This window comes from Gigantopelta aegis, chromosome 3 (assembly GCF_016097555.1).
Source record: "Gigantopelta aegis isolate Gae_Host chromosome 3, Gae_host_genome, whole genome shotgun sequence".
Taxonomy (NCBI): Eukaryota; Metazoa; Mollusca; class Gastropoda; order Neomphalida; family Peltospiridae; genus Gigantopelta; species Gigantopelta aegis.
This window is the reverse complement of record NC_054701.1, coordinates 3,430,952-3,449,843: the sequence shown is the minus strand read 5'-3', so window position 1 is coordinate 3,449,843 and position 18,892 is coordinate 3,430,952. Positions and strand designations below refer to the sequence as shown.

Here is an 18,892-nt window from a genome sequence, read left to right as displayed (position 1 = left end):
TGCTGGTTAATAGGATGACAAGAACAGTTCAGTTAGATCATGTATGTCTCCATACTGCTGATTAATAAGATGACAAGAACAGTTCAGTTAGATCATGTATGTCTCCATACTGCTGGTTAATAGGACAACTAGAACAGTTCAGTTAGATCACGCATGTCTCCATACTGCTGGTTAACAGGACTAGAACAGTTCAGTTAGATCATGTATGTCTCCATACTGCTAGTTAATAGGACAACTAGAACAGTTCAGTTAGATCATGTATGTCTCTATACTGCTTGTCAGCAGGACTAGAACAGTTCAGTTAGATCATGTATGTCTCCATACTGCTGGTTAATAGGACGACTAGAACAGTTCAGTTAGATCAGGTATGTCTCCATACTGCTGGTTAATAGGACGGCCAGAACAGTTCAGTTAGATCATGTATGTTTCCATACTGCTGGTTAATAGGACTAGAACAGTTCAGTTAGATCATGTATGTCTCCATACTGCTGGTTAATAGGACAACTAGAACAGTTCAGTTAGATCATGTATGTCTCCATACTGCTGGTTAATAGGACTAGAACAGTTCAGTTAGATCATGTATATCTCCATACTGCTGGTTAATAGGACTGGAACAGTTCAGTTAGATCAGGTATGTCTCCATACTGCTGGTTAATAGGATTAGAACAGTTCAGTTAGATCAGGTATGTCTCCATACCGCTGGTTAATAGGACGACCAGAACAGTTCAGTTAGATCATGTATGTTTCCATACTGCTGGTTAATAGGACTAGAACAGTTCAGTTAGATCATGTATGTATCCATACTGCTGGTTAATAGGACGACTAGAACAGTTCAGTTAGATCATGTATGTCTCCATACTGCTGGTTAATAGGACTAGAACAGTTCAGTTAGATCATGTATATCTCCATACTGCTGGTTAATAGGACTAGAACAGTTCAGTTAGATCAGGTATGTCTCCATACTGCTGGTTAATAGGATTAGAACAGTTCAGTTAGATCAGGTATGTCTCCATACCGCTGGTTAATAGGACGACCAGAACAGTTCAGTTAGATCATGTATGTTTCCATACTGCTGGTTAATAGGACTAGAACAGTTCAGTTAGATCATGTATGTATCCATACTGCTGGTTAATAGGACGACTAGAACAGTTCAGTTAGATCATGTATGTCTCCATACTGCTGGTTAATAGGACTAGAACAGTTCAGTTAGATCAGCCATACTGCTGGTTAATAGGACTAGAACAGTTCAGTTAGATCAGGTATGTCTCCATACTGCTGGTTAATAGGATTAGAACAGTTCAGTTAGATCAGGTATGTCTCCATACCGCTGGTTAATAGGACGACCAGAACAGTTCAGTTAGATCATGTATGTTTCCATACTGCTGGTTAATAGGACTAGAACAGTTCAGTTAGATCATGTATGTATCCATACTGCTGGTTAATAGGACGACTAGAACAGTTCAGTTAGATCATGTATGTCTCCATACTGCTGGTTAATAGGACTAGAACAGTTCAGTTAGATCATGTATATCTCCATACTGCTGGTTAATAGGACTAGAACAGTTCAGTTAGATCAGGTATGTCTCCATACTGCTGGTTAATAGGATTAGAACAGTTCAGTTAGATCAGGTATGTCTCCATACCGCTGGTTAATAGGACGACCAGAACAGTTCAGTTAGATCATGTATGTTTCCATACTGCTGGTTAATAGGACTAGAACAGTTCAGTTAGATCATGTATGTCTCCATACTGCTGGTTAATAGGACGACTAGACCAGTTCAGTTAGATCATGTATGTCTCCATACTGCTGGTTAATAGGACTAGAACAGTTCAGTTAGACCATGTATGTCTCCATACTGCTGGTTAATAGGATGACTAGAACAGTTCAGTTAGATCAGGTATGTCTCCATACTGCTGGTTAATAGGACTAGAACAGTTCAGTTAGATCAGGTATGTCTCCATACTGCTGGTTAATAGGACGACTAGAACAGTTCAGTTAGATCACGTATGTCTCCATACTGCTGGTTAACAGGACTAGAACAGTTCAGTTAGATCATGTATGTCTCCATACTGCTACTTAATAGGACAACTAGAACAGTTCAGTTAGATCATGTATGTCTCTATACTGCTTGTTAACAGGACTAGAACAGTTCAGTTAGATCATGTATGTCTCCATACTGCTGGTTAATAGGACTAGAACAGTTCAGTTAGATCATGTATGTCTCCATACTGCTGGTTAATAGGACAACTAGAACAGTTCAGTTAGATCATGTATGTCTCCATACTGCTGGTTAATAGGACTAGAACAGTTCAGTTAGATCATGTATGTCTCCATACTGCTGGTTAATAGGACAACTAGAACAGTTCAGTTAGATCATGTATGTTTCCATACTGCTGGTTAATAGGATGACAAGAACAGTTCAGTTAGATCATGTATGTCTCCATACTGCTGGTTAATAGGACGACTAGAACAGTTCAGTTAGATCATGTACGTCTCCATACTGCTGGTTAATAGGACGACTAGAACAGTTCAGTTAGATCATGTACGTCTCCATACTGCTGGTTAATAGGATGACAAGAACAGTTCAGTTAGATCAGGTATGTCTCCATACTGCTGGTTAATAGGATGACAAGAACAGTTCAGTTAGATCATGTATGTCTCCATACTGCTGATTAATAAGATGACAAGAACAGTTCAGTTAGATCATGTATGTCTCCATACTGCTGGTTAATAGGACAACTAGAACAGTTCAGTTAGATCACGCATGTCTCCATACTGCTGGTTAACAGGACTAGAACAGTTCAGTTAGATCATGTATGTCTCCATACTGCTAGTTAATAGGACAACTACAACAGTTCAGTTAGATCATGTATGTCTCTATACTGCTTGTCAGCAGGACTAGAACAGTTCAGTTAGATCATGTATGTTTCCATACTGCTGGTTAATAGGATGACAAGAACAGTTCAGTTAGATCATGTATGTCTCCATACTGCTGGTTAATAGGACGACTAGAACAGTTCAGTTAGATCATGTACGTCTCCATACTGCTGGTTAATAGGACGACTAGAACAGTTCAGTTAGATCATGTATGTCTCCATACTGCTGACTTCAGTTAGATCATGTATGTATCCATACTACTGGTTAATAGGACAACTAGAACAGTTCAGTTAGATCATGTATGTCTCCATACTGCTGATTAATAGGACGACTAGAACAGTTCAGTTAGATCATGTATGTCTCCATACTGCTGGTTAATAGGATAAGAACAGTTCAGTTAGATCATGTATGTCTCCATACTGCTGGTCAATAGGACTAGAACAGTTCAGTTAGATCATGTATGTCTCCATACTGCTGGTTAATAGGACAACTAGAACAGCTTAGTTAGATCATGTATGTCTCCATACTGCTGACTTCAGTTAGATCATGTATGTCTCCATACTGCTGGTTAATAGGACAACTAGAACAGTTTAGTTAGATCATGTATGTCTCCATACTGCTGATTAATAGGATGACTAGAACAGTTCAGTTAGATCATGTATGTCTCCATACTGCTGGTTAATAGGATGACAAGAACAATTCAGTTAGATCAGGTATGTCTCCATACTGTTGGTTAATAGGATGACAAGAACAGTTCAGTTAGATCATGTATGTCTCCATACTGCTGGTTAATAGGACAAGAACAGTTCAGTTAGATCATGTATGTCTCCATACTGCTGGTTAACAGGACTAGAACAGTTCAGTTAGATCATGCATGTCTCCATGCTGCTGGTTAATAGGACAACTAGAACAGTTCAGTTAGATCATGTATGTCTCCATACCACTGGTTAATAGGACAACTAGAACAGTTCAGTTAGATCATGTATGTCTCTATACTGCTGGTTAATAGAACAACTAGAACAGTTCAGTTAGATCATGTATGTCTCCATACTGCTGAGTTCAGTTAGATCATGTATGTCTCCATACTGCTGGTTAATAGGACTAGAACAGTTCAGTTAGACCATGTATGTCTCCATACCACTGGTTAATAGGACAACTAGAACAGTTCAGTTAGATCATGTATGTCTCCATACTGCTGAGTACAGTTAGATCATGTTTGTCTCCATACTGCTGGTTAATAGGACGACTAGAACAGTTCAGTTAGATCATGTATATCTCCATACTGCTGGTCAATAGGACTAGAACAGTTCAGTTAGATCATGTATATCTCCATACTGCTGGTCAATAGGACTAGAACAGTTCAGTTAGATCATGTATATCTCCATACTGCTGGTTAATAGGACTAGAACAGTTCAGTTAGATCATGTATGTCTCTATACTGCTGGTCAATAGGACTAGAACAGTTCAGATAGATCATAACAAGAAATAGCTCAATAGGCCCACCAACAGGGATCGATCCAAGACCGACCATGCATCAAACGAGTGCTTTACCAATGGGCTATATCCTGCCCCCATCAAAATCCAAATGCCATATATACACTAAGCATGAATGACACACACACGCACGCACACACACACACAGACACGCATGCACACACACACACACACGCACACTCTCACACACACACTCTCACACGGACACACACTCTCTCACGCACACACACACGCATGCACATACACGCACTCACACCACAGCCACACACACACACACACACACACACACACACACACACGCGCGCCCACACACACACACACTCTCTCACACACACACAGACACAGACACACACACACACACACACAGACACACCAGGGTGCAATTTGTTTTTAAAATTTTGATTAGCAGTTTTTCCTACTGGATGGAGAATTGATTAGCAACTATTGGAATTTGATTAGCACTATAATAAAATGAGTAAACACGAATAAAACACATTCTTTGCAATAAAATTGCATATTTCTTATACATGTATCTGTATTGTGGGCTGCTTACCCCAAAATAAAACAAGTACAGAACAGTACATGTGAAGGGTCATCACTGTCACTTGTTTACAAGGCCGTATCCTCCGGAGGTCAAGGGGGGCAGTTGCTTCCCCCCCTCCCCCTCCACACACACACCCAGAGAATCTCACTTTGTTTGTTTTTTAGCTATATAGAAAATAGCATAGAAATGTCAGGGTTTAAGTTTTATAGTACAACATATTTCTGAATAATATTTCTCAATGGTTATGCTAAGCAGCTTGGTCATCTAACTTGTTCAAAGTGATTTTTTACTCTTTCCTGAGTTGATTTGTATGTCTGATCCAAAGTGCGATTGAAGCCCGAGAAAAATTCCTCATTTGGCTGATCATTCCAACGTATTCGGTGTTCATTTTTGTTATGAAAATTGACAATTCTTAAACGATATATATACGTATTTTACCGGAATATTATTTGCCGAGGCAGTTCAAAATTAAAAACGCCAAGCTGTTAATTAGTCGATAATACCGTATGTATAAGCAATCAAGCGATCAAGCTTTCATTTTACATTTTCACGATAGTTTTTGCCAATAATAAAATAAAAACGACTAATATCAACTGAACTCCTTTCAATGACAGTTTTACGTACGATATAATTATACTCGAGAGATTCTCGCCATGCGGTCCGCGTGCCGTTAGTCTTGTCCGCATGTATGTCTGATAATACATGATGCAGAAAACTTGAAAAATCACAAACTAGACCAAATACTATTTATTAGTAGTATTCATAGGTTGCATTCAGGTTTACAAATAACGAAAGCCACAAGTATGTATCGAATATAAGAATAATCAGTGTAAAAACAACAAACTGATATCTCATAGTCACGAGATACCAGACGTGAGTTCAGCCAGCCGTTTGTCGCTAATGTTTGCCAGAGTGTTAAACCGAACGACCACTTCGACAACCGGTCAAAATAATTATCAGACATTTTGACTACTGGCTATCGCTGAATGCAGATCATGCATAGCACCGAGTGTCACTTGTAGTATAAAACCATGTGGCAGGTAATTTGACGATCATGCATAGCCCCGAGTGTCACTTGTATTATAAAACCACGTGGCAGGTAATTTGACGATCATGCATAGCCCCGAGTGTCACTTGTAGTATAAAACCACGTGGCAGGTAATTTGACGATCATGCATAGCCCCGAGTGTCACTTGTAGTATAAAACCACGTGGCAGGTAATTTGACGATCATGCATAGCACCGAGTGTCACTTGTAGTATAAAACTACGTGGCAGGTAATTTGACGATAAAAATAAAGTGCTTTCGATACGCTATGTGTTTTGTATCTATAGGCATTATGCAAAGTTAAATTGGAAATAAGTTAACGCGTAATTAAATTTGCGGAGCTATCAGCATGTTCGCAATTTTCGCGGTATATTTAATTTGTGAACATAATATATCTGCATGCACGGTAGGCTACAAGTTCAGTGTACAAGGTCATATCTGCTTGCAAATTAGGTTACCACGATGACGTAGCAACTAGTACTTTACGTCACTGTTCTTGTTAAAACGTCAAACATACTCCGCGTATTCCGACAGTATTTTCTATTTGAAATACTAACACACGCGAGAAGGTTGTACACCGAGATAAATTTTTTAAATGTTTATCATTGGCGAATCCGTTACCTTGGCTACACCCCTAAGTGCGTTCTTCTCCCGCGATCTCAATTCAAAGATCAATTTGGTTACAAAAAACATGCATCGCAAACTGCTAGTCATTGTTACAATATTGCATCGCGATCGCAAGATTTTGCATCGCTTTTTGCGATGCGAACCCGGTCATTTTGCAGCCTGCACACACGCAAGCACACACACACACACACACACACACACACACACAGACACACACACTACACACACACACACACACACACATACACGCATGCACACACACACACACTCACTCACACACTCCCACACACTCACACCACACACACACACACACAGACACCCACACCCACAAACACAAAAACACAGACACACACACAGACACAGACACAGACACCCACACCCACACAGACACACACACACAGACACAGACACAGACACCCACACCCACACCCACAAACACACACACACACACACACACACAAATTTAGTTCAGCAGTTTACCGATTAACCATTTCGAAGTTCCTGAAATCTGGATCAATGTTTAGCTCTTGCTGTAGACATTTAATTTCCTGTAAATATTTATACAAGAAAATCAAGTGACAGGAAATTAATTTTTGTGGGTTTTTTTTTTAAATGTTAATATCCTGCTGACCCAAATATCCAAGTTAAATTGTGTGATCCATTTTTAAATGCCTCTTGCCAAAGGTTAGCTAATCATTAACTGGAAAAGCGTTGAGACTACTGTCTTAGACTGCCGGTAATAAAATAAAATCCCACCATGTGACTCCCATAAATAAAAATGAGCTGTTTTTATCTTTATTTTGGTTGATTTTTTGTGTGTTTTTTACTGTCAGGGGAGTGATAGTGATTAAAAAATAAAATCTGAAATGATCTTTTTAGAAAGTGTAAATTTTACTTAAAGGGACATACCCTAGCTTTTAAACACTAAGGCATATTTCTTACTATTAGAGCCGTTTTTCATAACTGAAATCATACTTCACTTACATTTTATTGTTTAGATTATCCATTTCCGTACATTCGAAGTGTTTTTGGTCATCCTGGTGTTTTTAATATCACAAAATGCAGTTCTCATATTTTTAAAAATGCATGTGCATCTGAAAAGTAACAGTTATGGAGTCGAGTTTTTATAGGGTATTTCACCATTTCAAAGTCACAGACTCATGTTTCACTGAATTGTAACTTTATCCAGATGTGTTACAGTTTTGTAGATTAACTAAACTTCGTGTTAATGTTCACGCGTTCAAACTAGGGTCTGTCCCTTTAAATGTGTTACAGTTTTGTAGATTAACTAAACTTCGTGTTAATGTTCACGCGTTCAAACTAGGGTCTGTCCCTTTAAAGGTAATTTTTCAGCACTTCAGAACAAATTCAGTTTAATTTGTGAAAACTATACTCTCTGCAACAAATGAAGCAACGTATGTTTTGTATTTTCTAAAAATCATCTTTCCCACAGTATGTTGACTTATTTTAATATCAGTAATATTGCAAAAACACCCCGAAATGTCACTGCCATAAACTGAGCAAGAAGCACATCTATCTCATCACAACTGTAATTAAAAATATATCGTATCACAAATGGATTTTTTTTTTCTTTCCTCCCATTTTTTTTGGGGGGGGGGGGGGGGGGGGAGAGAAAGAGCTTAAATGAGATGAAAAGCTGAAAATTACATCTTTGTACTTTTGATCGGATTTCAGATTCTTTTTATTCAGTTTGCATAAAATTAGAGTAGAGAATATTCAGCCTTTTAAAAATAACTTTATTTCTAAATGAGTATCTCATGATTTACTTACAGCTATAAAATTACTTGTATACAAATTTTGTCATGTCGAAGTGTTTTTTACATAGATTTTTCATATGTAAGAAATTAATGGCAGGTAAAATCCAATTAGGGCTACAACACCTTGCTTATACAAACATGAATATTTTCAAAAAGAAATTGTATTTAATAAGTAAATTTAGTCATCAAAAAGGTTATATTACCAGGTAGCTGGAACCCTAACATCTGACAATGTCAGCAAATGCATGACAGTCTCTTTAAGTTGGAGAATGCACTCGGAAGTGTGGAGTCATGAACAATAATTAACTTGCCCTGCAGTGCTTGTGAAAAATATTGCAAAAAAGAATCAATACATTTGTATATTACAGAAACCAATGTGTCTTAACTGGATAACAAAAATATAATTAATATTGAACATAAAAAGTCTTTCAATATATATTTAACAAGAATGCTATTAATTAATTTATGAATAATGAAAACAAAAGTTTGTTTTGTTTAATGACACCACAAGAGCACATTGATCAAATAATCATCGGCTACTGAATGTCAAACATTTGGTAATTCTGACTCATAGGTTCATCAGGGTATGAACAAAAAAAGGGATGAGCAAATTGTGAATCGGTGAAGCTGTTCACACAAAAGTTTGTCATGTAACATTCCTTGACGGCATATTGTTTACAATCACAGAGAAATGAACAAACTCGTGTTGCTACGGCGGGACCAATAGGATGTCTTTACATTGAAATCAATATAATGGAAATTTAATTATTGTAGACAAAATTATCAAAAATAAAAAAGCTGTTTGGAGGCAAACAGATTAAAGATGTTGCTAGTTTCATGTTCTACATATTGAAAACCATTTCAGTGATGATTTGTTTTCTTTTACAGACTATTAACAAATCTGGCAACATGGTTTTGCTAGTAACCTGAAATGTGCACCCCTGCATGCTGAACTGTGCATGACCTTACAATTACAGGAAAGACTGTGGACCATAAACAGATCTGAGACTGTCATCCGTGGGACATCAGATGCTACAAGGATGATGTCAAGCAGCAGAGGATTAAATTGCCTTGTCAGTGTGTGACAGTGTATCATTAAAGAAATCCCACTTCAATTCACACATACTGGTGAAAGTTTCAAGATCAGTCAATCATGCATACTGGACACAATGTGGACTGTATCACTCACATCAATCACCCGATAACTTCATACTCAACTAACAGGTGCCCAATAATCACCTGACTTCATACTCAACCAATAGATATGCAGTAATTAACAGATGACTTCATACTCAACCAACAGGTGTGTAATAATCACTTCCTGACATCATACTCAACCAACAAATATGCAATAATTACCTGATGACTTCATACTTAACCAACAGGTGTGTAATAATCACTTCCTGACATCATACTTAACCAACAGGTATGTAATAATCACTTGGTGACATCATACTTAACCAACAGGTGTGTAATAATCACTTGATGACATCATACTTAACCAACAGGTGTGTAATAATCACTTCCTGACTTCATACTTAACCAACAGGTGTGTAATAATCACTTCCTGACTTCATACTTAACCAACAGGTGTGTAATAATCACTTCCTGACATCATACTTAACCAACAGGTGTGTAATAATCACTTCCTGACATCATACTTAACCAACAGGTGTGTAATAATCACTTCCTGACTTCATACTTAACCAACAGGTGTGTAATAATCACTTCCTGACTTCATACTTAACCAACAGGTGTGTAATAATCACTTCCTGACTTCATACTTAACCAACAGGTGTGTAATAATCACTTGATGACTTCATACTTAACCAACAGGTGTGTAATAATCACTTCCTGACATCATACTTAACCAACAGGTGTGTAATAATCACTTCCTGACATCATACTTAACCAACAGGTGTGTAATAATCACTTCCTGACATCATACTTAACCAACAGGTGTGTAATAATCACTTCCTGACATCATACTTAACCAACAGGTGTGTAATAATCACTTCCTGACTTCATACTTAACCAACAGGTGTGTAATAATCACTTGATGACTTCATACTTAACCAACAGGTGTGTAATAATCACTTCCTGACTTCATACTTAACCAACAGGTGTGTAATAATCACTTCCTGACTTCATACTTAACCAACAGGTGTGTAATAATCACTTCCTGACATCATACTTAACCAACAGGTGTGTAATAATCACTTCCTGACTTCATACTTAACCAAAAGGTGTGTAATAATCACTTGATGACTTCATACTTAACCAACAGGTGTGTAATAATCACTTCCTGACATCATACTTAACCAACAGGTGTCTAATAATCACTTCCTGACATCATACTTAACCAACAGGTGTGTAATAATCACTTGATGACTTCATACTTAACCAACAGGTGTGTAATAATCACTTCCTGACTTCATAGTCAGCCAACAGGTGTGTAATAATTGACTGATGACTTCATACTCAACCACCAGATATACAATAATTAACTGATGACTTCATACTCAACTAACAGGTTTGTAATAATCATTTCCTGACTTCATACTCAACCAACAGGTGTGTAATAATCACTTGATGACTTCATACTCAATCAACAGGTGTGTGATAATCACTTGATGACTTTGTATTCAACCAACAGGTGTGTGATAATCACTTGATGACTTTGTATTCAACCAACAGGTGTGTAATAATCACTTGATGACTTCCTACTCAACTAACAGGTGTGTAATAATCACTTGATGACTTCATACTCAACCAACAGGTGTGCACTAATCACTTCCTGACTTAATACTCAACTACCATATGTGCAATAATCATTTCCTGACTTCATACTCAACCAACAGATGTGTAATAATCACTTCCTGACTTCATACTCAACTAACAGGTGTGTAATAATCACTTGATGACTTCATAGGCAGCCAACAGGTGTGTAATAATTAACTGATGACTTCATACTCAACCAACAGGTGTGTAATAATCACTTGATGACTTCATAGTCAGCCAACAGGTGTGTAATAATCACTGGATGACTTCATAGTCAGCCAACAGGTTTGTAATAATTACCTGATGACTTCATACTCAACCAAGGTGTGTAATAATTAACTGATGACTTCATGCTCAACTAACAGGTGTGTAATAATCACTTGATGACTTCATAGGCAGCCAACAGGTGTGTAATAATTAACTGATGACTTCATACACAACCAACAGGTGTGTAATAATCACTTGATGACTTCATAGTCAGCCAACAGGTGTGTAATAATCACTGGATGACTTCATAGTCAGCCAACAGGTTTGTAATAATTACCTGATGACTTCATACTCAACCAAGGTGTGTAATAATTAACCGATGACTTCATACTCAACCACCAGATATGCAATAATTAACTGATGACTTCATACTCAACCAATAGGTGTGCAATAATCACCTGATGACTTCGTATTCAACCAACAGGTGTGTAATAATCACTGGATGACTTCATACTCAACCACCAGATATGCAATAATTAACTGATGACTTCATACTCAACCAATAGGTGTGCAATAATCACCTGATGACTTCATACTCAACCAAAAGGTGTGCAATAATCACTGGATGACTTCATACTCAACCACCAGATATGCAATAATCACCTGATGACTTCATACTCAACCAAAAGGTGTGCAATAATCACTTGATGACTTCATACTCAACCAAAAGGTGTGCAATAATCACTGGATGACTTCATACTCAACCAACAGGTGTGTAATAATCACTTGATGACTTCATACTCAACCAAAAGGTGTGCAATAATCACCTGATGACTTCATACTCAACCAATAGGTGTGAATGTAGCTCAGTAGTAAAGTGCTTGCATGAGGTGTGATAGGTCACAGGATCAATTACCCTCAGTGGACTCAGGTTTTTTTACTTCCCAACCAATGCCTTATGATTGGTACATCAAAGGCTGTGGTATGTAATATCTTGCCCATGGGAATGTGCACATAAATGATCTCGCTGCTTTTTAGGTAGCCTATGTGGTAGCAGCAGTCTCGGTCTCTGTCTGTCTGTCTCTCTCTCTCTGTCTCTCTCTGTCTGCCTCTCTACATCTCTGTCTCTCTCTACATCTCTGTCTCTGTCTCTCTCTACCTCTCTGTCTGCCTCTCTTCTCTCTCTATCTCTCTGTCTCTTTACTTGTCTCTCTTTCTACGTCTGTCTCTCTCTCTACCTCTCTCTCTGTGTGTGTCTCTGTCTCTTTCTACATCTGTCTCTCTCTCTACCTCTCTACTTCTCTCTGTCTGTCTCTCTTCTCTCTCTACCTCTCTGTCTCTTTACTTCTCTCTCTCTCTCTTTCTACCTCTGTCTATCTCTACCTTTCTGTCTCTCTACCTCTCTCTCCTCTCTACCTCTGTGTTTCTTTCTCTGTTTGCCTCTCTCTCTACCTGTCTCTTTACTTCTCTCTCTCTCTACCTCTGTCTCTCTCTTCTCTCTATCTACCTCTCTCTCTCTCTCTACCTCTCTGTCTCTCTCCCCCAAGTGTTGAATAACCACATGTTATTATTAGACAATTTAAAATGTTCTAAGGTGTCATTGTACAAACATTCCATTCAAAACCCCTGAATGCATCTGTATTTGTATGTATATTCACGACAACAGGGCACACAATACATGCCTCAGTCTGATGTAATTAAAGTAATCATCACATAATCATGGAATACTGTTGAGATATAAAGCAAAACTAGACATAACCATCTGTCAAACAGACCGACTACCTGCAAATTGGTGTGTAAATCATTCAAGTGCAAGATGAAATAAACTACACATAATATTGGTAAATTCACTACACTTGACAGTCAAACCACGATATAATTGCTGCTCATTACATACCATGTGAAAATCAATACATACTTCGATAAAAGAAAACAAAATAAATAGAACCAATCAGTAACTTTGTGTGAGAAAAAAACAGAAAGCAGCAACGAATAAAAACAGGACCAATTAACCATCTGAAAATCAAATGGCAACGCACTTGAACATTGTAGATGGACTGATCACCACTTGGAACAAAGGAACAGCACTTCATACGAGATGATTTTCTATTAGCAGGTCGAATCGGTCCACATCGTAAAGTCTGGAGTGTCTTCAGTACTTAGGTTTAATATCTGTGCCAGGATTTCTTGGCATTTGTTAACGGTATTAGAACTAGGGTAATATGTAAAATACATGAAGAAGTACACTATGCAATGTACAGGAACACACAGGGCTATTCAGAGAATACAAGTCACAAGGTTTTCACTTTAGACTATAGCATACAACAAAATATTGGAAGTTTCATCTAAAAAGCAACTGTTTTATTTTCTTGTGCCAAAAACCCTTCTGCAAGTAAAATATTAAAGAGAAATATGAAAACATAAGTCTATATTTGAAAACCAGGCCTTGTGCTTGTAAAACATTTTGAGTGTAGACTGAAGACTCTAACAGAGTTTGAGACTTTGTCATGACAACGCCATACAAACTGCAAGATTTGAGACCAAAGGTTTATGAGCTCGGGCCCAGCAGGTATTTAAATTTTAACACACCGAGAGATCAGTTTTAAAAATATTGTGTATTAACTGTGTATTATCAACCCGCCACTGCACAGTTTGAAATGTAGATTCCTTCTGAGACACTGCAGGTTGTGGGATCCAGCCCCGTGGAAGACCTGCTAGGGTTTTTTTTTCATACCAATCAATGCTACATGGTGAGTATTGATCATGGAATATGATGAACCTCCTATTGCTACATAAAAGGAGTGTGTATGGTGGGACTGGATATCACATCTCATTACAAGTTAAATTATGTGCCACATTTATCATGTTTCACACCAAAAAGGTGATGATAAAAACAAAGTACTTAGTACATAATATTTTTCAACTACAAAAAAGTACGAAAATCTGAAACTGACCGTGAGCAAACTGTCGGTGGTGGCACTAACGGACATTGGTTGCCTAGCAACACTGATGTGCACATTGCCATTGAGGCCGATATGGAATTCAGGTTGTAGCCACCCTAAACAGGAGTAAATATAATCTATCAGTGGTGTAGGTAATAAACAGAGCTGGGCGGTATACCGTATATACCTTTTGGTATCGGTATCATGTCAATACCAATTTACTGTACAAAGCAAATTTCAAAATACAGAAATTTTGGTACTGAAATTTTTTTCATGCCATTTAGTAAAACACTAACAATATATCTGATGAACGCAAAATGGGTTGGGTGTAAATCAGATGAGAGCTTTGTGTATAAAATTTAATTTTATTTAGATAAAATTAGCGGGTGAACCTTAACTCAGGCATGCATTTAAAGCAGAATATACTGTAGACAAAAATAGGGATGGGATGGTTCGGGTTTTTTATTTTCACTTTGATTTTCAGTATTTGGTCCACAGTTCGATTAATTCACAATACTTTTCACAAGTAGTACAAGTACGCCAATTATCATACATACATTTTTACAAACTATTTTAAGAACAAGACATTTTATTTTTTACGGTCATTTGTAAAATAATTGTAAATATAAAATTAAATCTTGACTAGAAAACAAAAATAGCATTTTTGTCATGCCATGTTAGCGTGTTGGGTCTGGGATACTTGGGCAATGTGTTCCCCAGGATTTGAGTTCAGAGGGTTGGCAAAATAATTTGGTGTCAAGAATGCTAGGGGTTCCGGGGATAGTCTCTCCCGCATTTATTTATTTAATTCAGTTGTAGTTAGTTGCCTTCTGGAGTACATAATATATGGGTGTCATGTACACATTATAGAAGTCTAAAAGAAAGATATTTGTCAAGACATTTCTGTAATGTTTATTATTATTTTGATAATGTCAAATCTTTAATGAGAAGAATGGATTACTTGATATAAGCACAAATACATAATATATAGGCCTACTGTTGATTATTTAACTCAACACAAGTTACATAGAAAGCTATCACTGATTTAAAAAAAACATAAGCAAGTACATGCACATAATATATAATAGTGAATTATTAAACTAGTTATTATTATTTTTATTTTTTTTCCTCGTACTGAAAGTGAAAAAAGAAGAAGAAAAAAAGTGCAAAGTAGTTTTCATACATTATAGTCCTGGAACTGCGGATGATTTCATCCCGATAAAAACTTACAGAAATTAGTGATGCTGAATCATTTTAATATGACGGAAATTGGGCATAATATTATAATTCTTGAAGTTAACACGTGTTTACTTTTTTCAATTTTGATGATTGGGAAGAAACTTACTTAAAATGTTTATTCTCTCGATCTCGATGGATTAATCACTGAGGTCAGTTCATATTTTGGGATGTTACAATTTTTATGGTTCCGGCAAGAAATTTGTGGGTACAGGATCCAAATGGTATCTATCGCCCATACAAATACGTCCGGTTTAAGGGAACTGAATGCTGTGATTGGCTGAAATATTTTATGGGTCATTGGGATTACCAGCAAGGTGTGGAAACATTTATACAGGTACGATTTAAAAAAAGAAAATAGAAATGAACAGCAGTTTGCAAATTGAAAAATGGTGCACCGACTGTGGGCCATAACATCGAATAATTGTCCCATCCCTAGTAGAAAATACCGCTTGATATCAGTATCAGTAATGGTATTGTGTCAATACCTAATACCGTACCGATATCGAGGTAAATGATCCAAAAAATACTGATATCGATACCAAATCTCAAATTTCAATACCGCCCAGCTCTATTAATAAAACAAACTTTTGTGAGTTCCATTTTTAACAAGTTTTAGTTAATTCTAGATAAAACAATATTTGACACATCCCTGAAACAATCATTATGGTCCTTACAAGGTTTACAAACTTTCTGATAAAAACTTCTTTTTTACAATAAAAAATACATAATTAGACATTTTAATTATCTTAAAGCATGTAATAAAAATATAAATTTAAAAAGTATAAGATGTAAATGAAGATTACACTGTTACAAATACAGGATTATTGTAATAAAGTTACTGTAGTTATTTAATATGGACTGTCTGATTAAAAAAATCCACACCTAAATAACAATTACATATTTTGCAGAGCTAATTAACAATATTTCAGTTTATACAGTGATATACACCTTCCATTCCTTGAATAAGTGGACAGTATCACTGGAAAATATACTCAAAGGCAAAAGTTATTGTGACATGGATTGTTTGGAGTAATAAATTTGTGAATGGATTTATAGATGTAACCCAGAGCAAGTGTGCATGAAACAGCTCAAAGAAGTGCAACCAGCAAGTTGTTGCAGCGATTGCATGCTTTATGCAAGAAACATGGAATATTCAGGAGAAATGCTGTCCAGTGTTCACCATAAAAGGCCAGACATTCAGTCGCAAATCATTGCCACTCTATGCAGCCTTCATAAGTCCAGAAGTCAGAAAAACACCATTAGTGAACTGTTTGATGCAATTTCATCATGCCACGCCTCAGTTAAAATGACAGATGGCGAGTCATAGGGATGCTTGAATCTGGGACCTCACAGTGTGACGTCAAACGTCAATTCAATGTCCACAGAAACACCATATGGCACTTATGGCAACAATATAAAAAAAAAACCCAGGTCAGGGACCGTCCCCATAGCGGCCAATCACCCATGACAACCCCTACCCAAGACACATTGATCTGAACCACGCATCTGCGAAACAGGTTCCAGCCAGCAACCTTCACAGCCCATACCATCCCTTTCTCCAGCGTTTAGTGGCCTCAATGAGACGACAGTGCCAGGACTGTATCAATGCTCAAGGTGGACATACTAGCAACTGACTGTATGAACTTCGGTCTGGACCCCCTCTAGTGATGTGGCTCATTTGCATCTGGCAGGTGTGCCCTTTTCATGGACTATTGCTCATTTCCATACCTTCAGACATTTCTCTTTCCATGTTATAACATTTCATACACAACAGTAAAAACTTATCATCAATTATCTTTCTCGTTTGTGTGTCACAATAACTTTTGCCTTTTAGTATACGTAAGTATAAGAGTTTTACCTCAAGAATCAACACGACTTTACCATTGGCCAGACCACTCAGCATGTGTGTCATCTGACCATAGCACTCCGGAGTCACATCCAGACCACCCTGTAACATAATTAACACAACAATAAACAGGTAATACTGGGGGTGGGGGGTGGGGGTGGGGTCTCACATCCAGACTACCCTGTCACATAATTAACACAACAATAAACAGGTAATACTGGGGTGGGGGGGGGTGGGGTCTCACATCCAGATCACCCTGTCACATAATTAACACAACAATAAACAGGTAATACTGGGGGTGGGGGGGGGGGGGGGGGGGGGGGGTCTCACATCCAGACTACCCTGTCACATAATTAACACAACAATAAACAGGTAATACTGGGGGTGGGGGGTGGGGGGGGTCTCACATCCAGACCACCCTGTAACATAATTAACACAACAATAAACAGGTAATACTGGGGGTGGGGGGTGGGGGGGGTCTCACATCCAGACCACCCTGTAACATAATTAACACAACAAGAAACAGGTAATACTGGGGGTGGGGGGGTGGGGGGGTCTCACATCCAGACCACCCTGTAACATAATTAACACAACAATAAACAGGTAATACTGGGGGTGGGGGGGGGGGGGGGGGGGTCTCACATCCAGACCACCCTGTAACATAATTAACACAACAATAAACAGGTAATACTGGGGGTGGGGGGTGGGGGGGTCTCACATCCAGACCACCCTGTAACATAATTAACACAACAATAAACAGGTAATACTGGGGGTGGGGGGTGCGGGGGGGTCTCACATCCAGACCACCCTGTAACATAATTAACACAACAATAAACAGGTAATACTGGGGGTGGGGGGTGGGGGGGGGTCTCACATCCAGACCACCCTGTAACATAATTAACACAACAATAAACAGGTAATACTGGGGGTGGGGGGTGGGGGGGTCTCACATCCAGACCACCCTGTAACATAATTAACACAACAAGAAACAGGTAATACTGGGGGTGGGGAGGGTCTCACATCCAGACCACCCTGTAACATAATTAACACAACAATAAACAGGTAATACTGGGGGTGGGGGGGTGGGGGGTGGTGGGGTCTCACATCCAGACCACCCTGTAACATAATTAACACAACAATAAACAAGCAATACTGGGGGTGGGGTTTCACATCCAGACTACCCTGTAACATAATTAACACAACAAGAAACAGGTAATACTGGGGGTGGGGGGTGGGGGGGGTCTCACATCCAGACCACCCTGTAACATAATTAACACAAGAAACAGGTAATACTGGGGGTGGGGGGTGGGGGGGTCTCACATCCAGACCACCCTGTAACATAATTAACACAACAATAAACAGGTAATACTGGGGGTGGGGGGTGGGGGGTCTCACATCCAGACCACCCTGTAACATAATTAACACAACAATAAACATGTAATACTGGGGGTGGGGTTTCACATCCAGACCACCCTGTAACATAATTAACACAACAATAAACAGGTAATAC

The 18,892-nt window shown here is 38.2% G+C and overlaps 1 protein-coding gene across 1 annotated transcript in view; it reads right to left on the bottom strand.

Annotated features, from left to right (window-relative positions):
* LOC121367402 (histone deacetylase 6-like) overlaps positions 1-18,892 on the bottom strand; it is a 247,932-nt gene that overhangs the window by 175,160 nt on the left and 53,880 nt on the right. The window contains exons 30-31 of the mRNA XM_041491555.1: positions 17,395-17,484; positions 14,310-14,413 (exon numbers count right to left, since the gene is read on the bottom strand). Of these exons, the coding sequence (XP_041347489.1) occupies positions 14,310-14,413; positions 17,395-17,484 (194 nt within the window). The remainder of the gene's footprint in view (positions 1-14,309; positions 14,414-17,394; positions 17,485-18,892) is intronic.